The following is a 26,105-nucleotide window of genomic DNA, read 5'->3' as shown; positions in this document are numbered from 1 at the left end:
AAAAGCAATCAGGAGGCTGTAGCTTTTTTTTATCAGCTTGGGACTGACAGTGGCTTGCAGACTCCTTCCAGTTTGTGGTTGTCTTTATGCTTCCTGAGAAATTGAAACGGGTAATGCGATTTCAAACCGTGTCCCTGCAGTTCTCTGTAGAGAGGGATTTACAGCAGAGGCCCAGAGTTAGTCTCTGTTTCCTGAGAATTACAGAACCATTCTTTCCATTCTTTGCAAACATACTGTTCAAAATCGTTCTTTATGCTATCCTGTTGCACTGCGTGGCACACCTTGCGTTTTCATGGTTTGTCCCTCCCGTTGACAATCTGCAGTTGATTATTTTTCCTCATGAGTTTTAACAGTTTTCACATGTAATATTACTTCATTTTCAAAGTGACAGATTTGCAATAGGATTCCTAGGATACCCTGAAAGGTGCAAGTGTCTCTTTCAACTTCTTCCTAATTGAAACCTGTTCTATGTGTATTTTTGCCCTGCTTACAGACGTACTAGCTGCTCCAGCATTTCTTGAGAAATGTGATGATGCAGAGGGAAGGAAGAGGAATGAGCCAACATGAGCTGGGAATAACCTTTGTTTCGCTGAGACAGCTACAAGGTAGTACCAAGTCCCTTGGGAAGGTTTGTGAAAATACTCTGGCTGCTGCACCAGAGATGGTATAGGAAGAGCATTAGGTCACAAAATACTGGTTACTCCCTGTGAGAGGGTTGGAACAGTGGTGTCTCCTAAGGGGCTTAGTTCTGTGCTGGTGCTGTAGGGTCCTGTGAAATCTCAGCCCAACAGGTTTTTTTCTTGGCCATTTGGATCTGGAGCCAGCTTTTGATACCCAAGGTAGCATCACTACTGTGCATGTTGTGTATTTAGATTTCAGCAGAGACCCTTATGTACTGTTGTGAGCCCAGCTTTCAGAGGTAGATTCAGATTGGGTGCTGGCACTTGTATTGCATGTCGGAACACATTGAGAAGCCAAAATGGCCAACTACATCCCTGCTTTCGTTAGCTCTGAAAGGTAGCCCTTCCTGTCAGGTGCGTTTGTTCACCAACAAACAGCCTGTTAGGCCCATGCACAAAGGCACACTGTTGACACACAGCTGTGTGACGCATGAGCACAGTCGTGTTAACATATGTATACAAATATAAGGTCTCTTGTGCTGATGCTGACATGCTGCAGAGTGCACACTTGTGATTCATTACAGGACTGAAACATAACCATGTATTTTAACCTTGGCAGAAGGCTGTAGGATTTTGTAATTTACAGGACAAGGACTCTGACCGGTAAATCCTGTTTTGAAAGATCCCAGAGACATGTGCAAACTTCCTAAAAAGCTACTGTTTCCTCTGAACATCCAGTATTTGGAGGTAAAAGGATTGTTGTGCTATTCCTCTGATTATTCCTGCACTCCACAGTACAGTTTTTTCAGAGATGTGCTTGCATCTGGTCTGGTTCTTGATCCTTAAACTTCTGACAGAAAACACCAAACAAGGAACACCAGGGAGAGGAGAGACCTGTTTAGCAGAAGTGTCACAGTAACTGCATCTGGCTCATTTGGTTTCTTTATATGCTGTGCTGCCCAATGCTATCTCCTTTACTTGTACTCAATGAATGTGGGACAGAAATTAGGCATTTTCTGTAGCTTCGTGTCTGTTGATGACAGGTCAGATCACAGAATTCCAGAAGAGTGCATAAGTGCTTCAGCTGGGCTTGGAAGAGGACTCAGCTGAGGGAATGGGATGAGATGAGACTGTTGCTGGAGGAAGTGGTGAATGTTTCTGTCACTTAGCATGAGGTGCAAGAGCCAGGGCTGCCACCTCTAGTCTCTGTTAACAGCACTTTCTGTTGCAAGAGCGCTGATCATGAGACCATTGGTATTCAAGTTGTTCCGTTGTCTTAGAAAAGAAAGGGAGAGGGAAGAAACAAAGTAGGGTGAAGCTGGTGGTGACACATTTCAGGAGTGTTTAGTATCTTATTTGAGACATGAGTGGCAAGGGTTGGCAGAAAATTGTTTCCCTTAGCCTTTCATGTATACATGCTTCCTCACTGGAGTATGTCTGCTCATTAGGTTCCTCTGTTCTAGACGCTGCGTTAGAGAGAAGCGATTGCTTCATCTTTTGTCACTTGGCCAGTCCTGGTTTCTAAAACCAACAGAGTTGAGACAGACAGTGGGAGTCAGCACAGCAGATTATGTCAAGAAGACCGTGTTCCCTCTTGCAGTTACGGCTTCCATCACCCTTCTACAATTTTAGTTCAAGTGGTGGTGCAAATCAGAAGATGTGAATTTCTAATAACATGATTATTCATACAAAACAAGAAGATTTTTAGTCATTTGAAAACAGTCCTCATGTATTTCTGTGAAAACTTCCTGGCCTAGGCATATACAGCCTTTCACTTGTGTGCCTGTGGGAAAAATGCTGGTTTAAGTTTCTTTAACTAGCACCAGAGTGCTGCTGTTTGTAGTTAGGTCAGTTTTCCACAGCCTGCAACTGCTACTGCATCTACAAAACTAAAAAATTTTGTCTTTGGAGCAGAGAAGACAAGAGGCCCGTTCTGTTTTGGGAAGGCTGGAGGCTGGTGCATGAAGTAGGAGAATGTGGGTTGGTTTTACAGCACGAAGATAGTGGCTGGTAGGCCTTACCCCCTGCCGTGTCCTGGGTGTGCATGTGGATTTATACTCCCCTTGCTGTTGGTAGCTGCAGACTTCTTGGGCATTGCTGGGAAGTCTGCAGTCTCGTAGAAACTCCCCTTTGGTCTCCAGATATCCTGCTGACAGTAAGTTTTGCTCTTGCAATATCAGTCATGGTTGTGTGGGTGAAACAATTTTGTAATCCCATCGGGTTGTACCATCCTTTTTTGCTTTCCAGAAAATCCCGCAGTCGTGGCTGGGATGCAGCAAGACTGGGTCACTGAACTGAAGGCCGTGGGGCCTGAGCACCATCACTCGATAGCTCAGATGGGGGATCAAATTCTTTGTTTGAAAAATTACTGTGGGACTGCTGCTGGTGATTCATTCTGCACAATAATTAATGTTTGAGTGAGTCTTTTGCGTGGTTTAAAGGAATTTGGAGATGCACTTGGCTTTCTTGTTTCATGCCCAAACATGTCCAGATACATCTGATATCAGCATCTGTGAGGAGTTTACATGGGACTAGGAATACAAATTGGGTTTGGGTTTGTTTCAGTGAAGTTCCTATCTCCATCTGATGCTCTGTGCCTCTCCACGAGGTTTTCAGTTGCTGCAGGATTTACCATGGAGACCTTTTTTTAAAAAAAAGTTGATTGTGGTAGCCACGTTGTTTGTCTGAGGACTGGTGTCTCTTTGAATTGGTTGAAAATCACATCAGTTAGGTTGTAGTCTCCCACAACAGGACTGCTTCCTCTCTAGGGCTTTGAGTTACATATTTACTGCCACTGCTTTTATCCTAGATAGTCTGTTTCTGCAGCTGTTCAGTGGCTGCATGCACCAAAGGGGAGGGAGCTCCAAATTCCTTATACAGTCTGAGACTGTGTTTACAAAGGTCACGTGAATTAATATGCCCTGTGGTTTTTAACACCTGCATCTATTATCTGCCATGGTGTAATGGGAGATGGCAGGAGCTCAGCAGGCTTGACGGTATGAATGACTGTTTCAGAGTACTGGGAGGGGGGTGATTTGTGGAAGTATTGTTTTCATCTTTGCCTTTGGCATTCTAAAAAAAGTTGCGTGGTCTGGTCCAGTACCCAGAAGGGAAGAAGGGACTCGGGACTGGGGTCCTCTGCCTCTTCCCAGTCAGCACTGCAGTGTGTGAGGCATGCCCTTGCTTACCTGATGCTTTTGTGTCTGGGCTGCTGCAGAGCTTTCTGTCACCTCTTGTCTTTCAGAGAGCGGGCAGGCTTCCAGTCCTGAACTCAGTCACTCAAGTTAAACTGGTACAGGCCTTTAACGTAGTTGCTTTTTAAATCAGCTAATCCCTTTAGTTTGCATCGGCAAATCACTGAGTTAAGATCAACTGATCAAATGCATGGTCAATCAGATTAGGTGTGTTTACATTAGCAGTTTGCATCAGTTTCACTAAGTCTGTGCAGTCAAACCAGTAAGGCCTTTTTCTGTGCAGGTGGGGCTTTTTGGAAAAAGCGATTGGATTCGCTTTCCGAATTCAGGTTCTGTAGTGGAGTTAGCGCTGTATAATAAAGATGCTTTTCAGTATGTTTTCAGGTTCCAGAAAAGGGTATCCTCAGAAGGTTGGTGGTGAATCTATTTCCTGAGGGTGACGTAATGGTCGTTTCTTGTAGGTATGATGCTGGCTTTTGATTACTTGCTGTAGGTGCCAGAATTTGTCATCCTCATCTTTGCTACATCACTCATCTTCGGCACAGCCTTTGGCTACTGATATGAATAAGGAAATTCAGTGTTTTGTAGTCTTTGCTAAATAATTGTATCAAAATTGTCTTTTACAATTTTCTACATGCTCTGCAGTACATGCCACAAAATCCAGGGCAGCTGGCAGCAATGAGCTATTTGTTACTGGAAGCTTTAACAAAGGCCATCAGTTGTGAAGTCTGGAATTGCCCTCTTACACACTTGGAGAGGTCAGGGCTGAAGTCCCCTGGTGGTGTTAGAAGTAATGAAGACTTGTCCTGCTTTGATAGATATTTTGGCAATAAAAAGACAGTTTTGCGCCTGGGTGTGCTAATCTTGTACCTTTTACCACCGTTTGTTAAAATGCTGTGTTACAAGAGCATAAACATTGATAAAACAAAGTTAATTGTCTATTAATAAATAAGGAGACAAAATCTTGAAGCTTGCTTGTGATGCAGCTTGTAATAGGTCCTGGGAGTTAACAGCCTCAGTAGTTGAACTCTTGCCTCTTGCATCTGTGTTTTTTCTACAGGTACTTCCTTTCCGACTTCCAGTAGCAGAGAGAAATTAAAGACCTTGAAGAAAGACACCTGTGGCCCCTTGCTTCGCAGTAACAATGCTGCAGCGATGAGATTATAGCAAGCCCTTCCTGTGTGGCCTCCATGGGTCCCACTCAACTCAGCACACGGGATCATGGGAAGAGGGTGGCGAGTGTATTTGAGATGGAGGAGGAAGGGCTTTCGCTCTTCCCTGGCTCAGAGAACCCCCCTGAGCATGCAGGTATGGAAAAATTCGTACTAAATCCATGCAAGCTAAAGGCTTTCTTCATTCAGCTGCAAGCAGAGTTGATACTTGGCAGAATTTTAGGGTGAGTTCTGCTGTGCTTGAGGCACTTGGAGACAATGTCTAAGAATAGAATCAGTTCTTGATAGTTGAAGATGACTGGGTTTATCCAGGTGATAAATGTGTTGAATACTTTGCTTATTTCACCTCCTAGAGGCTAGGTCCATGGCAGTAAAATGAATTTCTTTTTGTTAGCCTTATCAAAAGCTGATGAACAGTAAAGCTTTACTACAGGTGACAATCCAGCAAGGGTTAGTGACGCAAAGAAATAATAGGTTCTTGCAGATTCATATAATGGAAAGACAGTAGAAGTTTCCTCTACAAATTTATGAGGTTAACTGAGGTTAAAAGAGTATCAGGAAATAGGATTGAGATTTTGCAGCTGTAATTGCTGCTGACACACACAATCCTACACTTTCAAACTGTAAGAAGGTGTAGTATAACATCTCTGGATGGGTAACAGGAAAAAAAAAAAAAGGAAAGCACAAGTGAGGTGTTCAATATAGTATCAGCAACTTAATGAAAATATGACAAATAAATGCATGTGGTGAGCAGTGAGGCAATTGGCAATCCCTGATATAAAAAGAAGAGGTGATCTCAACAAAATTTGCCTTGCAAAAATGCAAGAAAAAACCCCACAAAATGTGGGGAAAATTATTAAATAGGGGATCTACCAAAGGAGGAGGACCCTAATGAGAGCTAAAGGTGGAGAGATGGCATTCACGCTTCATACATCTCAAATTATTTCTGTGTTATCTTTGACTACAGAAAATGACAATAATAAGTTATACAGCTAAAATGATTAGTGTTCAGAGGTGGAAAATAATTTGCATAGATCAAAGAATAAGCCCACCTGTCTCAATAAAACAGTCATAGGAATGGTAATCAGACATGTATCGTCTTAAAGACAGCTAAGAAATCCACAAGACGGACAGATCCATCTTGTGGAAGTCATTGTATTGCTCTGCTGTCCCTCAGAAACATATGAACATCACTTGAGGCTTCTGCAGACTTACTATACCACTTAATATATGTGCAATGGCAGACTGAGTTATTTGAAATAACTGCAGGCATTGCATAATTTCCTCTTGGCAATGGATTGTGTGAAGAGAAATATAGTAGAACAAGAGGGGGGAATATCAGAGACGTAACCTTTCTGATGACATTTTCCTGCTGTCCAATCTGCAATGAGAAGTGCAGGCCAAAATGAGTGACCTCCAGACCTCTATAAAGTCAATGGGATTGAAAATCAACACCAAGATACTTAAGACTGTGAAAACCAATATGTAGTGAAGAACACTAATAATAATTTCTGAGACTGACCTAAAACTGTTTACCATTCCAGGAACTTGAACAGAATAGTAAGCGTAACTGAGAGTAAAGATAGAAGCATTAGAACCATACATATGAAAATAAGACATGTCATTGTAACCCTGATGCTGATCAGGAAACGCAGCAGCCTTGCCCTGCAAACCAATCCCTATGAATTGACTCCAGTGTAAAGGCCTTCCAGGCATATCTAAACATAATCTGGAGACTTACCAAGAATAGCTGCCATAGAAGAATCTATAACGTCTGACATACAGAGAAATACTTGCACTGTGAGCTGTGCAGAAGAACATGTCAGATGTTAACATGGCTAGAATTAAATGGAATGAAGAGATATGGCTAATAGGGAAGGAATACACAACTAACATCGACAAGTGTTTGGCTGGAGCTTAAGGTGAGACGCATTGGAGTAGACCAAAGATGTTTTCAGAACACGCAGCCAGTGACAAGATTAAGATTGATCGGAATGACATAGGAGGAACTGTGGGCTGCTGCACATGAGACCATCTGAAATGTGAGACAGTAGTGAAGGCCCCATGTTTCAGATGGAATAACAAGGTTTAGCAAATGAACTGTCAGTATGAGAGTGCTTCAGTTTTAGGAGTGGGAAGCACTCTTCTTGAAGAAGAAATGATGGCTTCAGGGTTCCAAAGGGTCACAGAGCTCGTGCAGCGTGCTGCTTGCCTGCTTATTGCCCTTAACTCCATGAAGTTGCTGTCTTCTGTCTTGACAGTTTCCCCAGGTGTTCCAGTTACAGGGATTGCCCACTCGGTCTGCTTTTTGTACGATCACAGTTTCAGCACTGTTTTTCTGTGACTGTTTGACTGCTGAACCATTTTTCCTTATCCATGAGTGTGGCAGACGTATCTGTGAGTGCGTGAGTATGGCAGAGAATGGTAATGAATATGGTAAGAGAACTGGAGGTGAATTCTGAAGAAAATTACTTTCTGCAGTCTTGGATTTCAGCTCAACTTTTTTGCAGCTCTTTCTCACATTGGTGACTTAACTGTCTCTCCTGCTAATGGAAAGTTCAGAAGAACATCTGGCCTGAGTGTGGTTTAGCTCTTTCACCCTTTTTGGAGGGGAATGAGTTTGAAGCTATATCTGCTTACATAGTTGAGGTGAAACTGTTTGGATTATGTCAGCAGTTGGTTTGTTGCAGAAGATATGCTAGCCCAGAAGGGGGAGTCTGTGAAATGCAAGACTTAATCTTTTCATCCATGTGCCTGGGAGATAGTAGGTTTGAGTGAGGATAATTGGTTATTGTAAGGAATGGGGCAGTTAGCTGCAAACACCATGCTTCCCTCATGTATGTGGGTTTTCTTACCTTTTTTTTTTTTTTGTTTTCCTTTTTCCTTGGTACTGTTCCTTTTGGTAGAAAATCCCCCCCTGAAGCGGAAGAAGGGCCCAGCCCCTAAGATGCTGGGAAATGAAGTGTGCAGTGTGTGTGGGGACAAGGCCTCCGGCTTCCACTACAACGTGCTGAGCTGTGAAGGCTGCAAGGGCTTCTTCCGCCGCAGTATCATCAAGGGTGCTCAGTACGTCTGCAAGAATGGCGGCAAGTGCGAGATGGACATGTACATGCGTCGCAAGTGCCAGGAGTGCCGGCTGCGCAAGTGCCAGGAGGCGGGCATGCGGGAGCAGTGTGAGTGCAGGAGACCGTGCTGGTGGGGGCACTGCGGAGCAGGGGCAGGAGGCGTGCCTGGGTGGGCTGGGGGCCGGTGGGGGTAAGGAAAGGGGCAGCGTGAGTGTTTGGGGGTCACCCGTGAGCCATGCAGGCTGTGTGTGAAATGTGTGTGGGAAATCTGAGAGCTTGGCAGGGATGGCGTGGAGAGGCGAGGCTGTCAGTGGAACAGCACCGGTGTGCGGAGAGCCCCGGCCCTACTGTATTCCTTGAACACGCTCTTTTGTAAGAACTTGTGGAATATGACACCGGAGGAAAGACTCGCAACTAAGATTTCTGTGTTCCTCAGTACGCTGTCAGCTGTATCAGTAAACTCAAGCTTCTGTTTGTCTTGTGATCAGGACTGCAAGGTTGGTCACAGTGCTCCTTGAACAACAGGCACTTCCCTTTGTCTCGTACTGTGAGCTTGTGACAGAGGTCAAGGGCAGCACCACAGTACTGCAGCTGTGTTTGTGCACACCCAATCTCGTTGCTACCTTTAGTGAACTCTGTTTTTCTCACACAAGCCATAAGGCTGCTGTTTCTGAATATTCAACAATGTTCCTGCCCACATATGGGAATGGGCCTCCTCTGCCAAGCATCTAGGTTCCATCCTGTTGCTGGCCAAGACTGACCAAACAGATGCTTGGTTAACGTTAAATCTGTGTGAAGTCTCTTTTTATGACATCCAGCACCCAGAACAGTGAGGAACAGAGGTTTCAGAAACATCTTATAAAAATACTTCTGCAAAAAGTAAGTCCTACTGAGCTGCACCAAGGAAACGTGCTGTTCATTTTTTTTCAATGTGAAACACGGCACACCTAACATGTAATCAGTATCTTTTCACACTGTTTTGTATCAGTGTTATGTATTGCTGGTTTTGCCCCATTGGCCCCTGCTCCTGAAAGCTACGAATCGGATATGATTGAAAAGCTATGTAGCAAGGCTGCCTGTCCACCTTGCTACTCTTCTGTTGCAGGTAGATACTAGAGAGCCTCAACGTGTTTCTGCATTTACTCCTTGCTTATGTTGAAGCCAGCTCAGGAAAATTAGGCCAAAAGGAGTCTTTGGCTTATTATTATCAACTGCTTGGCAGTTCTTGTCGTCACTGTAATCCCCACTGCAAATTCGCCTTGTTTGTCTTGACAGAAACTTTTTCTCCCAGCTGTTTCACTTGGAAGGTTATTCCAGAACTTCCCTTCACTAATTGTTGGACACATTCTTCTAATTCCCAGACTGAAGTTACTCATGGCCAGTTTATTGTTCTTCAGCCAGTGTGAACCATGAAGTTAAATAGTTCCTTCATGGCAAACCGAGTAACTTGGATTGCTCTGAATTTAGCATGGTGTACAAGCTTGCACAGAGGCAGTTTTCATGATTCAGTAATATCTGGTAACCTGTTACTTGGCTATAAATTCTCTGTGTATCTGAGTCCCAAGATGAGGGACTGTAATCACCTGGATCAGTTACTTCCCTTAAACTTAACACTGTGACCTTGCATTCTCTAATCTTACAGATCCCCCTTAATTTGGCAATTGTATTGAATGTCTTTGCTGTTAGAATTGTAAATTTTGTGCATGTGTGTACCTGTGTGCACGTTGTCCCTGTTGGCAGTTGGGGGTAAAGATTACTCTCAGCTTGAATGTGTCACGTTCTTCATCTTTCCCTCCAATTCCATGGACTGTCCATTTCAGAACGCTCTCTCACAGTAGTTTTTCATTTCTTGTCTTTGTGTTTAACATGATTTTTTGAGTGCAAGGATATACTTGTTCAGTTTTGGGGCCTGCCTTCCTGTGTAGCAGCTGTATTTCCTTGCTACCTGTACATAAAAAATAGCCAAACAATCTTTCAGCACTTTTTAGATCTTGTTTGCAAAGTCAAGCTTTGTTTTTTAACCTTTTTTCCTGAAGATATGGTTTCTTTTCCAATCAGTCCCTTTTCTGCTTTTTGTTCATTCATCACTTAACTGACAGGATGATTCTCTTGAAGATAATTCTTGAATCCAGGTATGTCTGGTTGTTTCAGGTTTTTTGGATGCAGCTTGAAGATTTGACTTAAAGAAGCAGCAAACCTCCCTTACATTCAAATCAGTGAATTCTTCAGTTGACTTAGTTACAGACTGTTAACAGGTTTTTAAATTAGCTAATGAGCAGTTGGTCCAATAAGATTTTTCACAATGCATGCCTCCAAGTTGTTTTATTCCTTGCAACGTTACATTTAAATGGCATATCCTTTTGACTTCCCAGCTGAAGAACACTTCTAGCCCTACTCCTGAAGGACTTGCAGTCCTCCGTCCATTTTCTGCAAAGCTATTCTTTCATTATTCATCTTGTGGTATGTTACTACTTGACAGTCTGCTGCAGATGGGCTATGTAGAAAGTTGTCCTTTCACTTTTGAACTCCATTCAGGACTGACTCTGACCTCTGAGGAGGAAGATGAAATGACACAAGCTGTTAATTCAGCAATACCTGAAAAAAACACAACAGCACGATAATATAAAATACAGCGGGCAAACCATGGCATGTGAAGGGAGCATGTGTTGGGATCTGTTCTAACATGACATTTTGGGGAATTGCTCAGTGGGGAAAGTTGCTGTTGTCTTTGAGATCTGCAGGGCATCATGAAGGGAGCTTCTGTCCTTTGTGAATACTTTGCATGACAGTATGAGTAAAAGAAAGGCAACGGAACAACTTGAAGTGGGGAAGAGAGGGAGAAACAAAGGACAAGTATCAGTGTCGGCTATCTGTGTTGTGTACACTGATATACCAGATAGAGGCAGCTGTGATCTCTGCCTCTCCATCCATAGCATGTTACCCTGTGCTTAGTGTGGTTTCCAGTGTGCTCCTGTGTCATGACTGATCTCTGGCTATTCCTGCTTTAGATGTTCTGTCTGAAGAACAGATCCGACTGAAGAAACTGAAGAAGCAGGAAGATGATCAGGCTCGAACAGTCGTGGTGCATCCAAACCCTCCAAATCCGCCAAGCCCTTCCCACAAACTGACGCCCGAACAGTTGAGCATGATAAAAAAACTTGTGGCTGCTCAGCAGCAGTGCAACCAACGCTCATTCACAGACAGGCTCAAAGTGACGGTAAAAACTCTACCAGTGTATCCAAAATGAGAAAAAGTGAAGTTTGGGGGGTTAGGGTTGTGGGTAAATTATTTGGGAGAATAGAGATACTTTAGACATTGCATCTGCGGGCTAAAGTTCTGTAAAGAATAGCAAAGGATGATGTTCCAATGTGTCTCATTTTCTCTTTCTGTTCACTTCATCTCATCTTTCTGCCCTGGCTCCATTTTTCACATATGTACGCTGTCTCTTCCCATTCCCGCAGCCGTGGCCCCAAGTTCCTGACCCAAATAACCGTGAAGCAAGGCAGCAGCGTTTTGCTCACTTTACAGAACTTGCAATTATCTCTGTGCAAGAGATTGTGGACTTTGCCAAGCAACTACCTGGCTTCCTGGAGCTCACCAGGGAAGATCAGATCGCTTTATTGAAGACATCTACCATAGAGGTGAGAGTTTGGCTCCACCACAATATATAGTAGCAGAGATGAAAGAATTTGGAGTGCCCACCCGGAGAACTGGTTCCATCCCCTTTTTTGGGATGGCAGGCTGAAGGACCTCTGCTACGGGATTGTTACTGCAGTGCCAGGCTATACTGGCAAAGGGCCATGGAGGAGAATGAGGCAAGAGCCCTGGTAGTGGTAAGCAGGTATTTCCCCCTTCCCAGAAACAGACCACAAAGGTTGCAGCAGAACTTACTTTGGAATTTTTAAGCACTCTGAGAGGAACTGTTTGGAGGGTTTTTCTTTGGTCTTTTGGTTTTTTCAATGCTCTAACACTCAGAAAATTATCAACGTTGTAATGTTCTTTCCTGTTTTCAAATCAAGTCTATTTCTGGTTTCAGGTGATGTTGCTGGAGACATCTCGGCGCTACAATCCAGAAATTGAGAGCATCACCTTTCTTAAGGACCTGAGCTATAATCGGGATGACTTCGCCAAAGCAGGTGGTGCATTAGACAGGTGTTTCTTCCTTCTCTGTGTCTTGTGTTCTTTCATCTTCTCTTTTTTAATGCTAATTTCCGGCTGGAAATAGTATGTGGGGCCTTAAAGCTGAAGTCAGGTGAGAGGTTTAGAATAGGACCAGACCAATAGCCCCACAAAACTTTTTTTGCTTTTAACATGTGATACTAACTCAGTTCGTGTCTTTTTTTAGGTGTGAACTTGCTTTGGAAAATTTGGACTCTTGCAGCATGAAAATCTTGCTGTAAGAGTGCACCTAGGGTTAGCAGCTGGTGTGAACTTCCTTGCTGGTAGAGATCTGATGTGGACATGTGGTCTTAGAGCCATATCAGATCACAACAAACCAAACCCCAGTCTTCTTTGCAAGTATATCACTTGCTAATCTGGATGCATGCTTTGAGTGATGATGTCAGTGTGATTACATTTCAGTTGATACTATTGATACTAGTTGATACAGTCTATACTGTGCTGACGGTCCCCTCAGAGTGCTTTAGACGTGTCATCAGCTCAGTATATGATGGTCTGTGGTGATGTGATTTCTGAAGTCTGTTTTTCCAGGAACAATTTCAGATGGAGTAACAGGAAATGCGTATCTTCAGCATTTATGGAAATGAGACTTTGGCTGTCCTTCATGTGATTTTTTTCGATTCTGCATAGCTATTTAACCACTCATACCTGAGATGGCTTTTATATATAGCTTTCCTCTTTGACGCTTTTCCTGGTAGCCGTTTCTTCAGATTATTAGGAAGGCAGAAAGCAGGCAGCCAGAAAGATTCCCTCTATCTTGTTCATCTTTTTCTGATGCAGTTGTACTGCAGGAAATTACAAACTTGGATGTGGTTCTGGAGAGAAGGCCTCAAGGTTTCAGCATGATTTTATAGCACACAGCACAAAGAGACCTGATTTGATACTGGCTTCTGTATGTTACGACAATAAATACCAATGTATTCCTGGCTGACTGCATTTATTGAAGGAGGTGACCGGAGGCCTAAGTCAGGCTCTGCTTCAGCTCTCCCAGTTTTTTGAGCTGAAGGAAACAGCATAGTTCAGACTTCTTGGAACTATATATTTTCAGCTCAGATGGACTTTAGATGAAGCTGTAGTATGGGATTAAAGCCTTCTTTGATGGCAAGATGGCTGCTGGGTTTAAAGGAGGTGATGGTGTGAGAGTGGAAAGTATAGATGTTGCACTTGTGGGCTTCTGACTTTTTGACAGACTCATCTGATAGTTGATGTTATGTTCCTTTAGCTGTTGCCTAGTAATGTGCCGTGGGGCATTTAAGGCCCTTAAGAAAACCCGGAAATAGCGTCATTTTACCGTTAGAGCCTGACTCTTCAGCTGCTGTTGTTGGCACTCACCAGCAACGCTGGGATGTAAAGGGAGGTTTCAGCCACACTTGGAACATAATGTAAGGGTTTTCCCTCTGCCTGCCTGTCCTCCCCACTCCCTGGTGTACTGCGGTGGGTATCTAGCAACTTATTCTGTGAGAGGGAGGGAGAGAGAAACGAGACAATTGTCACTGCCTCACCTTGTTCTCTTCTGTTTGTTGCAGGTCTGCAGTTTGAGTTCATTAACCCCATCTTTGAGTTCTCAAAGGGAATGAATGAGCTACAGCTCAATGATGCTGAATATGCACTTTTAATCGCCATCAACATTTTTTCTGCAGGTAAAAAGCCAGGATGATCTGAAGAGCTGCAGCAGTGAGTCAGAGGGCAAAGAAAGTAGAGTTAAGGAAGATCACAAGCTGAAGAGGAGTAATAGAGGGTGTGTAGGGTCTAGTGATGAAGGGAGCATGTTACTACTTCTGCTTAGGGTATTCGTTATAGTCTGTGTTTCTAGTGCCACCTCCAGAGGAAATCAGATTCCCCGTTGCTGGAAAAGCATATAGAAAAATCATCCGTTACTTATCTTCCTCATTTAGAAATTGCTGTTTTACTGTCCCCTTCGTGTCCGTGGCACTTCTCTGCTGTGACGCGGGTCCCACGCCACGAGTGACATCTAGTGGTCACGTAAAGGGGCCCGGATGTGAGGCCGGTATCGCTCTGGGCCAGCGCACGGCTTGGCAAGGGAGCCATCTCTACTCTTTACTTCTGTTTTCTGTCTTGTGACCTGAAAGGTGAATTTTTTTTTTTCTTTGTTCCTGTTTTCTACCTGGCACAGCTGCTGGAGAGCCTTCCCCATTCATTCCCTCCTGAATGAGCAGCTTATTGTCTTCACTGGGACAGAAATGTGAGACCAAACATGCTTAGATAGTGCTATTTTGGCATCTCTATAGGAGTCAGATCGGCCTCCCCATGTGCAGTAGACATCACTGAGAAAGAATAGTTACAGAAAACGGACATAGCTGCCATGGTCATGGATGACATTCCCAGCTGTGCTGGGTGAGGTTTTGGGGAGAGACCATACCGAGGGACTGGGGTTAGGCAGAGATGGCAAGGCCAGTGAAGCTGCCTGGGACAATCTGCTTACTTCTAACCTGCTTTTTTGGCAGACCGACCGAATGTGCAGGACCAGTCCCTGGTGGAGAGGCTGCAGCACACCTATGTGGAAGCCCTTCATTCTTACATTTGCATCAACAGACCAAATGTAAGTGCCTGACCAGAACATCTCCAGCAATGATGCAAACTGATTTTGAGTTTATGCAGGCACGGTTCCTGCAGTACTGTCTGTAACAGGTCTGTTGCTGCCTGTACTGTCACGCTCGTCCCTTCTGTGGTTGTTTGGCAGCAGCTGTCACTGCCTGCTGTCCTGTGTCATGTTCCGTAGTTTAGCCAGCATGGAAAGTCTGGAGTTTTGGGACATGGTGTAGCATTTGTGTTCCGCCACACCGCCGCCTCCTGAAAAATGCCAGGTTTAGAGGAAGTCAGGGTTGTGGTTACAATGCATCATCTGGTGTGGTAATTTTTTTTTTTTTTTTGAAGAAAGTTTTAGTGTGAATTTACTAACAGCTGTCTATTTCTCTTGACTCTGCAGGACCGCCTGATGTTTCCACGGATGTTAATGAAGCTGGTCAGTCTCCGGACACTAAGTAGTGTCCACTCCGAGCAGGTGTTTGCCCTTCGGCTGCAGGACAAGAAACTCCCTCCCCTGCTCTCAGAAATCTGGGATGTGCATGAGTGACCGCATGCTCCCAGGGCACTGACATGCCAATGGAATGCCATCTCCCAGCCTTTGCTAATGAGAAGCCAGCCTCCCCTCTCCAAAGCACTGAACTCTGGGCTAGGCAGTGCAGGGAGTGATGAGCCTGGGGTTTCAACACTGTCATGAGACTATGCAGGAGGTAGCTGGGGTAGATCAGATGGGGGGGGTTGGTTTCGATGTAGTGCCCATACCCCAAAGGAATAACATGAAACATCTGAAAACGGTAGAAATGAAGACCTTCCCTCCCTCACACATACACCTCTTTCTTCAGAGTCTTTCTCTTCTCTAAGCATGTCCTGAGGGCTTGCCTATTGATTCTCTCCTCGATTATGAAAATGAATTTGCAGGAACTTGCCAAACCCTCTCTGTTGAGAGTAACCCAGCTCAAAAGGCTTCTGCAGGGTCCCCAGTGTACCTGGATCTGAGGAGCTCAGGGAAGTCAATGTGGATGTTCTAGGGGTTTCACTGGGTTTCCTATAAATAAAATCTCTTGTATGTGCTACCCTTTACAATGATTCCAAGAGAAGTAGCTGTTCTTTCTTTATTATGAGACTTCATCTCTAGAGCTGCCCTTTCATTCTGGCCCTCTTTTGGAAAAAGGATTCCTCTAATGTGTAGTGCTCTTTCTCTAACGGGGAGGCCCTCTGGATAGGGAATATTTGTACATCAGAAAGATGTCAGGCATAAAGTAGTGGATTTTTTAAAATTTAATACATTGCAGTTTTATCTCATGGTGGTTCTCGGCCAGTTCACTTTGCCTTTGATTTGCTAACAGCTGGAAAACTTTAGTTCAAAACAAATCAGGGCATAGATTTTATCTTTGGCGGTGGAATAGAAGATAGATGGGAAGGTCTGGTACCTAGGCAAGGTAGGTGTGGTGGAAGGATCTCAAAAACTTCCCAAGAATTTGGAGCCTGTGGTATGTGTTCCAAGGTGGGTGTGAAGATGTATTGGCCAAGGAGAGAGGACACACTGCATTTAGTGAAATACGTGGGCATTGCGTTAAGCTTTGGGCTTCACAACTCTCAGATCATGGGTTGCAGGAATATTGGGTGTAGCCGGATTCACTTGCGTCTTCTTCCTTTTGCCAAAGTCTTTCCAAGGTACTGGCTCAAGGTTTTAGTGATGGTTGTGGGATGTGGAGGTCCCTCCTGTAGGAGGAGTGCCAGCTGCTTTAGAAGGACATTTGGGTCTTGTATCCTTTCTTCACTTTGGGCACTGTGAGATCCACTCTGGATTTACGCCCCAAGTTCTTAAGTATCCACATTCGTAAGTATTCTAGGATTTACAGCAATATTTTGTCTGACAGAAGAGAAATATACTGTTGTAAAACACGTTCCTTATTTTCCAAGAAACAACATCTTATGGCTGATCTCAGAGATGTAACCTTAAGTATCCTGGTAACTTGGTCTCATGAGTCTTCTCTGTCATAGGGTCTATGTTTGCTTGCCCGGTGAGCATCCCAAGAGCCTAGGTTCACATGGCTCGGTTTTTTTTTGTTTGTTTTTTGGTTTGTGTTTTTTTTGTTTTTGTTTTTTGGCTGTGTATCTGAGCGCTCTGCCCGTGGTGAGGGTATCGTGTCCATTTTGCACTTAAGGTTGGTCCCCTGCCACTGGCCTTCACTCTGCACCTTTGTAAAGCACTTGTAACAATCTGTAAAATAATCTGTTGTTTTTTATAACTCATTGCAATTGCAAAAATTCTTGTTTAAATCTGTATTTTTAACTAATCTGTTTGAGAAATGTTAATGTTTATATAAAAGAATAAAGCCTAACACAGGATTTTGACATTCTCTGATGTGCTGTCATTAGACTGGAGGAGGGTGGAATAAGTTCTTGATGTAACAAACTCAAAGCTGATACCAAACTTGAGTATGTAGGTTGGGAAGAAGCAGGAACTGGTGAAAAAGAAATAGCAGTGCAACCCCAGGCAGTTTCTCTGGGCCTCTGCTATGCGATTTTAGCTTGCTACGCACCTTGCCATGTGCCAGAGCTGGCAAATAGGAGAAGGAGATTAAGTTTGTGTCATGAAGACAATGAGTTATCCATACATGCCTCACCTCGATTTGTAGAGCTACATTCACAATTTAACCCTTTTATTCCAGGTGCTATTTTCTGCATTTCTTTCCATTCTCCATTTTCTGCGTATCGTGGCTCACCAAAATTGAAATAGGAGTCCAGTGTGCCCCTGGCTGTGGAGTGGATTTCAGGAGGATCCCAGCAGATACCTGGCATGAATACATCAGAAATGAGCAGCTCAGGAGAAGCAACAGGCATAGCTGTCCGTAAGCGTTGTCTCGAAGGGAATGGTAGAACAGGCAAGCGGAGAGCTGTCCAGCATTAGCTGCTTCCTCAGTGCTTGACGATCCCCTGCCCCAACGGGAAAGGAAAGCAGCTGTCGATTCAGCAAGGCTCCACACCACAGGCGATTCTGCCGAACTCGCTGCGTTACTTTATAAAATTTATATCGGAAACTACTAAACCAGAAGAGGAGGGAACAGGCTTACAGGAAACTGCAGTGGGGTATGCGGTGGGGAGTAATGAGCAGAGTGTGAGAGCTCAAGCCGGGCCTGGGTGGATTAGAGGGTACTGGGCCCTAGTCCAAGGATTTACTGAAGAATGAGGCTGTCAACAGTCAGAACAGGCAGTGGCACTGAAGCCGCAGCTTCATTTTGAGCTTCTTCATTTTGAGCTACAACTAATTTTTATTAATTTGAAGAGAAAAAAATGCATGTAAACTTGAAAGATTTTCAAGGTAACAATCCATAATATTGCTGTTGATGGCAGTGGTGAAAATGGTGATTTTCCTTGGCTCTGGCTTCTCCATCCCTTTTCATTATCATGTCATCAAATATAAGCTCCTTGTTTACATATTCAGATTCTCATTTTTTTAAAAGTGCAAACTAGTACAGAATTGGTTTTTTTGTTTTCTAGCAGCTTCCCACATTAGCCCAGGGAGCTCAAGTAAGCAGGTGTGGGGGAAGAGCGTTCCTTGAGATCAGTGGCCCTTTGTACTTCTACGTTTGCAAAATGCCACCTAGGCTTGAGACTTGGTCCTGCTGCTCTAAGTCTCTGTGCCCTATCTGTTTCAAATTAATTTTGCTAACTTGGCCCCTGCAGAAATCACAGGGTGCTTGAACCACACTTTCCGGAGGTGTTCCCTGTTGGCTGTACCCTTGTGCAACAGCTGTGTTTGCTCATGATCTATTCAGATCAACTGGGAGGAAGGAAAAATGGGTGTATTTCTGAAATCCCAATTCCTCTACAGTACGCAGGCTTTGGATGTGGAATATCAAATCAAGTATTTCACCATTTTGCACCTCATATATGTATTATTTTTCCAAACCATTGGGCTACTTGTGGTAGTTCTGGTTGCATTTTGGGTTTATTTTAGGAATTCTGGTTTTGTTTATAAATGGAGTTGGTTGTGCCAGTGTACTGGTTTATAGGAGCTTGGAAGGAATTAAAAAAAGCTGTCTCTCAAGCTTTTAATAACCAAATTCTCTTGTCATCTTGTGAAGCCAGCAGCCACTCAGCAAGTAGCTCCTGGAGTGCTCCGCGGTGTGTCCCTGCTGTAAGGCCGCGTTCCCTCAGCCCTGTGGCTGCTGGCGCCGGGCTTTGCTCCGAGGCTTCACCTTCTGCTTGCCCGGCCGCGGTTTGAGCGCCGTCCCTCGACGCTCCACGGGCCTGAAATGTTCCCGCTTCTCTCCACGCAGCCGGCTCTGGAGAACTGCTTTTTTTTCCCCCTCCCTGCCATCTTGCCTTCAGCCTGCCGGCTGCCCCTCACCGTCGCGGGTCACAGCAGGCGCCTCGGATGGCGCCGGGGCAGGAGCGGGCCCCGGGCTGGGGGCAGCGGCCGGGCCTCCGCGTTGCGGCCTCCCGGGAGGGCCCGGCCCGGCCCCGTGGCTGAGGGAGCCGCTGCCCGCTCCAGCCCGCTGCGGGCGGCTGCTGAGGTGGCTCCCCCCGTCGTCGGGGCGAGTGGTTCGCTCCGCTCCTCCCCTCCCTCTCTCCCAGCGGGTGGCGCGTTCCGCTGCCGGCGCTGGACGCGGAACTGCCCGGGCGGCGCAGGGCGGCCGGGAGGCGACAGGTAAGCGCGGGGTCGGGGTCGGTGCGGACCGGTGCCTGCGTGCCCATGGCAAAAGCGAGGAGCCTCCCCCACCGCCGCCACGCTGGGTCGGGCAGGGCAGCGCCGGCCGGCCGGGCTCGGCGATCCGCACCCCAGTAGCTGGCGGTAGGGTGTCCGCACCTCCCCCCCCCCCCCCCCCCGTGCCTTCACCCGCCGCTGGCTTTGCCGCAGCCGCCCGACTGGGCGCTGTGGGGATGCTCGGGTACGGCGAGCCCCTTCCGCAAGGTCACTGCGGGAGGGGGGTGGCCCACCCGAGCTCTGCTCCATCCTCCCGGGGCTCCGGACCCCGTGGCCGCGCTGTCGCCGCGGGGCTCGGCCGGCCGGTGGCGGAGCGGTGGCCGGGCGGGGATGGGGGAGGTGTGTGTGTGGGGGTGTTGGGGTCGCTTGCGGGTTTGCAGCGGAGCAGGGGACCGCGGGGCGCCTGGAAATGGCGGCGTGGCCGGCCGGGGGGTGGCGGGGGCGCTCGGCCGGCGGCGGGTGTGAGGACGCGGGGCCCGCAGCCCTCCCGCCCGGCGGGGAGCCTGGCGGGCAGGGCAGGGCCCGGGTCCGGCCCTGCCCAGCGGCTCTTCCTCGCTCCCAGCCGGGAGGAAGGCGGGCAGGACAGTTAGGCCAAGGTAGAAAGGAGGCGCAGGGCTGTCTGACCCCCTCTGGGGGGGGTTGGCTGTGCAGCTTTGTGGAGGGGTCGGTCGCTGCAGTGATGTGACTGGAAAAGGTGTTTTTACTCCTCGGTTTGTAAACAGCAGATCCTGTTACTCCCCAAGACAATAGAACAGCAAATTCACTTTGGACTAGGCAATTTCTTATGAAGTAACCTATAAATCAAGAGCATTTTCCCCTTAGAAAGGGGTGTCACCGCTTTGCTGTGTGCTCACTTCTATTTTCAGGCGGAGGAGGGGAGGAAAGCTTGGTCTGCGATACTCTTTGTGTGGAGTCACGATAAAGAGGTGCTTAGGGAAATGATAAGCCTGGGAGGAAAGTGATTTGTTGTCTGGCTTTCTTCTCTCCCTTTTTTCCCGAACTTGCCCCTATACCACAATGTTTCCAGACATATACAAAATAACATACATTGTAAATTTGCAGCCCCATGGACATGGGGTAGGACTGTGAATCTGGCTATACGTTGTGCTTTCCCTAGGCAAGCCAGCCATTTTCTCTACATTCAGTGCAACTCTGGGTCAGCATTTCTGTTGGTACCCTCTCAAGTGTCCTTGCTGTGCTCTTTGCAGCATCACTTATTTGCAAAAAAGGATGTTACTGGTAGAAGCAAGGGGAGTGAAGATATATTGTGGTGTCCTGAGGGTCACGTAACCAAACCAAAGTCATCCAAATATAGGTTATTTGGGAAGTGTCTCCATTTTTGGACTTCATACTGCTTGAACCTTGGGAACTGTTTTGGATGGGCACAAGAAGTACTTGCTGTTTTCAGCAGTAATGAAAATCTGCAATCCTGACACATCAGAGAGAGCACCTTGGGCATCTAACATAGCTAAAATATAATTTTTGTAGGATCTAATCTGGCCATCCTCTGGTAGCATGTTATGCAATACTGAACGGATTGATTATTCCAGCTATAAAATAGTTCTTTTTCTTTACCATTGTATTGTTAGAAAATGCATAGCTCTTGGACCTAATTTAATGTACCCTGGAATTAATTATACACTCATTAAGCATCTTACTGTGTGCTTAATAAAATGTAAAATCATCAGCAAGTCTCTAGTACGCTTTTGTTTGGAAAATAATACAGCCTTGTCAGCACTGAAAGATCTTGTACACGCCTGTCCAGTGGTGCTGCAGTTGTATCGCAAGTCTGAACTTTTGTGGTTTTACCAAATTAGCACCTTTCAAGCTGTAAACTTCAGAGTCCTACTGCATTAGTTTCCACACCATTACTACTTTTAAAACAGTTCTAGTTTTACTGGATGGATAAAAAGGAAAATAATGTCCACACTGAAAGAATGTTGCCCATACAAAACACATAATTTGGCCAAGTTAGGTTTTCATCATGTGTTATGTGCCGAAGCCACAAAAGACTGTGTAGCAATGGGCACAAAATAGGTCTTCTAGTTTGAAGTTTTCATGAAAAAACATAAAGTAAATATTTTAGAGGGCAAACTTCTTCTTCAACCTTGATACCATTCTGTAACTCTTTTGAAAGCAGACAGGATGTGTATGTAATGAAGTCCAACTTCAGTCTGTTTCAGAAGGATTTTGGAGCTGGAGAAATAAAAGTTTCAAGGATGTTTAACACTAAGCCTTGCCCACCTAGCCAAAGTAGCTTTTTAGTTACTGGAGTATCAGGATTGATGGTTCAGTAGAAATGGTAGAGTCATCAGTGCATCTCAAGTCTTCCAGAAACAGTTGTTCATATCATCTTCCTAAATTAAATTAATGTTGGCTTTGATTTTATCTGACTTGGGGTGAGGGGCACAGAGGCTCGTCATTTATAGCTTTTTCCCTCTCACCTCAAGCCGTATCAAATATTCAAGTTATGTATAGACAGAATATACTAGAAGTACCTCTGGAAAGGTGTTCAGTCTGGTCTATTTAATATCTTTTGCAATGAGTCAGTTGAAAAACCAAATATTTATGAAAATTTCTGGTACTGTTAGCAAGTCACGAGTACTGCTGAATTCTAAGGGAATAAGTCTCTTCACAGTTCTTAATTTACAGCACTTGAGGTAATAGATTTTCTCTGATAGTTCTTCCCAGATACTTTTGTTAGAGAAATTACTTTCTTTTTCTGGGGAAAAAATACTGTAAGAGATCGAGCGTGTGAGAGTGGATAACAAATGATGTAAAATTTAGTGTCTTGACTGTCATTTCACATTGTAGTTTTTCAACTAGGTGGTAGTACCATCATGCTCACAAGATGGAAATTGATACTTTTTTGTTAAAGCCAAGTACAAGAGTTGAATGTTTCACTTACTTTCCATTAGGAAGGAATTGGAGACAGGCAATGCATATGTTACAACCAGATTAATTCCTGCAAATGTCCTTCGGCCCTGTTGTGCCTGCATTTAAGATACACTGCGTTAGATTTCTGGGCAGCTCTTGGCAGAAAGGCTTTGACGTAGTTATTCAACGCACTAGTAGAAAATACAGAATGCAGCTACTGATTGGGGATTTGCAGCAATGAGGAAAAGATTTAGAAACAGGAATGAAAGAGCTGGATATGTAAGATTAATATCACTTCCCCAGTTTAAACAATCTCCATCTATCTTGAGGTATAAATTTTCATGAAGGAAAAGCATTGTTAGTGACCTAGTGAGACACAAAGTGAAATAAAAATGAGCGGCACGAGGCATCAATTAGAAGGGAATGGTTTTTAGTGGGATAATTTGTTAATGTGTGGATAATTGTGATATTTCTTTTGATGATGGCAGGGTTTGCTGCTTTTCCTTCTCCACCTCAAGAGCTATGAAAAACTGTTACGACGACCTACTGTTCACTCTCTGTAACTGAGCCTGTATAATTCAGCTGGGCTTTGCTCTGTTGTCTAAGCTAGAAAATAATTTTAGAGCGATCAGATTCTCTGTCACTAGAGTCCTTTAAACCTGTCATGACCACATGGAAATTACTGTTGGTGATTGAGAAACATGCTCCTGATTTGTCTCTTGGAACTAGAACAACCAACTGAAACCCCAAACCCAGCAAAAATGTGAAGAAATGACCCACATTCTGCCAGGAGCTCAAAAATCTCTTTATACCAGAGAACTCCCAAATGGGGAGGCTGTGCCTTTTGGTGCCCAGAAACTACTGAATTGTGAGAGGTTGTGTTTACTTTTAATTACTGCTACTAACAGGACCCTTGCAGTGATTTAAAAGTAAAAAGCGCTGCTTGCATATGCCTAAATTACCTATACTGAGGCAGTTCTCGTGCTGTGTTCCTAGGCATTGCAGTTCAGTGAGAGACTGTTGTGTTTCCAGGTGCCTGTGAGAAATAATGCATCAGTGTAGCAGCAAGGAATAAAGTTTCACGTTTTTTTGTTTCTTTCACAGCTTTCAGTATTTCACAGCAGTTGCAGCCCTCAAAAAAGGGCTGGTCATCATATTGCCTTTGATGTGTCCTGTAAAGTTTGTCAGATCTCTCCTTTTTGTTTTGTTTGTAACTAATTTCTAAACAGTTGTTCTAAGTGGTATTTGTGAGTCAGGAAATTAACCTTGTTTTTTCACACAGAGAGCAAAGATACGCAGATTGACAGTAAAGCATCTGATGACCTCCAGGAACTGTGTGTTATCTTATGAGCAGAGCAGCCTTTTTTTTTTTTTTTCTTAATCTGTTCCTTTTCTTTGTTACGTCTGCGAGTTCAGTGCCATGGCTGTGTCCTGCTTCCCTTTATATTCTAACTGAATCTCCTGCTGTCAGTATCAAATGTTTGGTCGTCATCTTGTCCGTAGCTTTGACACCAGCTTCCCTGGATCTCTGCTTGCCTGGGTATATTGTACTTGCTCTGGAAAGGAGATGGGGAGTTCTGCCTCTGCCCATTTGCATCTCAACAGAGAGCAGGAGGAGAGGAGTGCTTTTTGTGATAAAGATGACTAAGAATCAAAACTGGTATTTACCAAAATTGCTTCACCCACAAACACAGAGCCACTTTGCTGCTGTGCCTGTTTCCGCTTGATAGCGGTTAAACTGCGCTCTGCTGGAGCTATGAGCTGGGCATGCTTGTTCTGTCCTCCAGGCCACCTCATTTCTCCCTTCTTTCCTTCATTAGGCTTCAGACATATCCAGCAGGTGTTGTTCCCTCCTTCCTTTGCCGTGGTGACTGCCAATGTCTGGAAGGTCCTCTCAGGCCCTCACAGTCGCTTGAGGCGGTTCCTACCCCTTCTTTGCTGGGAGCTTACTCCCCCCAATGTTTACATGTGGGTGAGTCTGCCAAACGCTTGCTTCTCACGTCCCAGAGCTCTAGCAGAGAGAAAATGAGGTTTTCTCTTTGATTTCCTTTCAGTTTTGACCAGCTGGTACTATGGTTTATCACCAAAATTTTGAGAGTAGGAATTTGTGATCTTCCACAGAGTTGATGGAGAGGAAGGCGAGTAGAGGGAACGGATAACAAGGCAGGTGGCACACACAGGGAGACAGGCTGAGTGTTTCTAAGATGAGGCAAAACAGATGTGAGGCTCTGAGTACCAGTTCTGTGGTGCTAACGACAGCCAAATAACTGGATTATTTAAAATCCTTCTCTTTATTTTCAGGTTTTCATTATCCTGAGCAATGTTCCAGTGTTTCCACACTGATTGTGAGTGTCCCCCTTTTCTGACTTATAAATGGCTGGAATTTGTTGTCGGGATCTCAGCAAGCCTGTCATTTGTCCCTGTGTGGCCCGTCTCCAGGAGAGAGTTGAATGTGCCTGTATTTGGTGATGATGGTGCCATGAATAGTGTCACCTGTCAAATGAGTAGGTGAATACCTTGAAACCGATGTGAGAGGAGAAGCCACCGGTCACTGGCACACTCCTCACTGTTTGTCCGCAGTGTGTCTCTTCTACCTGCTGTCCTTTTATACAAGTCTTTTCTCTGAGCTCCTGACCTAGAGCTGCTTTCCGTGGCTGGGGGAGGCGCCGTGGCAAGGGAGAGCACTGAATAATTCAGCAGTTGCAGCTGTATCCAGCAGTTCTCTCCATTTAAATGTCACATGCTTTGTTGTTTTCTTGTTAATTTTTTATGGCTGTATATTTGCAGTGTTTGGCTTTTGGAAAAAAAACCTGCTCGTGCCTGCGTGGTGGGAACTGTGGCCTACTTCTCAAATGGGAACTGGGCAGAGGGCTGGGAATGGAAGCATCTTGTGAGTGATGGGGTCTAGACTGTGCTCAAAAGCAGTGAGAAAGTTTCTCAGCGCAAAATTTGAGCCGAAAGCAGTTCTGGTTTGGAAAAGAATGTATTGCCATAGAGGTTGCAGAAGGTGAGACTAAGTCAGCTCGGAGGTGTTGTGTAGGTTTTGAGGCTTTGGGTTGCCTTCCCACACCCCTTGCAAAGTGTATGAATGGCTCCTACTGGAGTCTTGAGGATCAGTGAAAAGCTGATGAGGTAGAAATAGATGAGAAGGCTCTTGTATTTTGTGATGGTGACGTTACACAAGGAGGGGGGGAAAAAAAGGACAGACTTGAAAAGAGTGAAGGGCAGGGAGGGAGTCAAACCTCCTGTGTTACTGTTCTCTAATGCAAATCTCTGGAGATTATTCTTAAATAAAAGATGAATTTAAATCCAAACACTGTAGAGCAGGAGAACTGCCCAGGTTGACAGAGGGTTTTTAAGCCAGAATTTATGTTCTGTGAGAAGATGGTGAGTGGTGCTCTGCATGCCCTGCACTATGAGGAGCAGCAGGGAGGCTCATGAGCAAGGTGTTTCAGGCAGTACAGGAGGTGGGGAGGAGAATAAGGTCTTTAACCTAAGTTAAAGTGTGTGAAATGAACTGGGGCTGAGGCTAAAATCTGTCATCTTCTTCCTGTTAGCAAGTAGAGTGCTGTAAAAGCGTATGATTCTCCTCCATTAGTTTATTGTTGATGGTTTTCCCCAAGAGTGTAGCAGAGTAAAACGGATAACAGTATTTGCATGCTGTTCTTTCTCATGTGCTTATCTCTCATGGCTCATTCAAGGCCTCGGTCTTGATTTTTCTTTTTGTTTTTCTTTCTTTT

The 26,105-nt window shown here is 45.0% G+C and overlaps 2 protein-coding genes across 33 annotated transcripts in view; both read left to right on the top strand.

Moving 5' to 3' along the window:
• NR1H3 (nuclear receptor subfamily 1 group H member 3) overlaps positions 1-17,137 on the top strand; it is a 30,451-nt gene extending 13,314 nt beyond the window's left edge. For 4 of the 6 annotated variants that reach the window (XM_074867691.1, XM_074867693.1, XM_074867688.1 and 1 more), the window contains exons 2-9: positions 4,875-5,122; positions 7,893-8,159; positions 11,060-11,268; positions 11,513-11,692; positions 12,088-12,187; positions 13,757-13,870; positions 14,696-14,790; positions 15,178-17,137. In XM_074867691.1, the coding sequence (XP_074723792.1) occupies positions 5,005-5,122; positions 7,893-8,159; positions 11,060-11,268; positions 11,513-11,692; positions 12,088-12,187; positions 13,757-13,870; positions 14,696-14,790; positions 15,178-15,324 (1,230 nt within the window). In that variant the 5' untranslated portion in view covers positions 4,875-5,004 and the 3' untranslated portion in view covers positions 15,325-17,137. Of the gene's footprint in view, positions 1-493; positions 606-4,874; positions 5,123-7,892; positions 8,160-11,059; positions 11,269-11,512; positions 11,693-12,087; positions 12,188-13,756; positions 13,871-14,695; positions 14,791-15,177 lie in introns of all 6 variants that reach the window. The other 2 variants (XM_074867690.1, XM_074867689.1) reach the window with 1 other exon arrangement.
• Positions 17,138-19,175: 2,038 nt separating this feature from the next.
• The window catches only part of MADD (MAP kinase activating death domain), a 75,682-nt gene continuing 68,752 nt past the window's right edge, over positions 19,176-26,105 (top strand). For 26 of the 27 annotated variants that reach the window (XM_074867684.1, XM_074867682.1, XM_074867680.1 and 23 more), the window contains exon 1: positions 19,176-19,431. The gene's annotated coding sequence lies outside the window, so the exon portion shown is untranslated. Of the gene's footprint in view, positions 19,432-19,495; positions 19,576-26,105 lie in introns of those variants that run through there. The other variant, XM_074867657.1, reaches the window with a different exon arrangement.

Source organism: Strix uralensis, chromosome 4 (genome assembly GCF_047716275.1).
Source record: "Strix uralensis isolate ZFMK-TIS-50842 chromosome 4, bStrUra1, whole genome shotgun sequence".
NCBI classification, from domain to species: Eukaryota; Metazoa; Chordata; class Aves; order Strigiformes; family Strigidae; genus Strix; species Strix uralensis.
The sequence above is the reverse complement of the archived record's forward strand: the minus strand, read 5'-3'. Positions and strand labels throughout refer to the sequence as shown.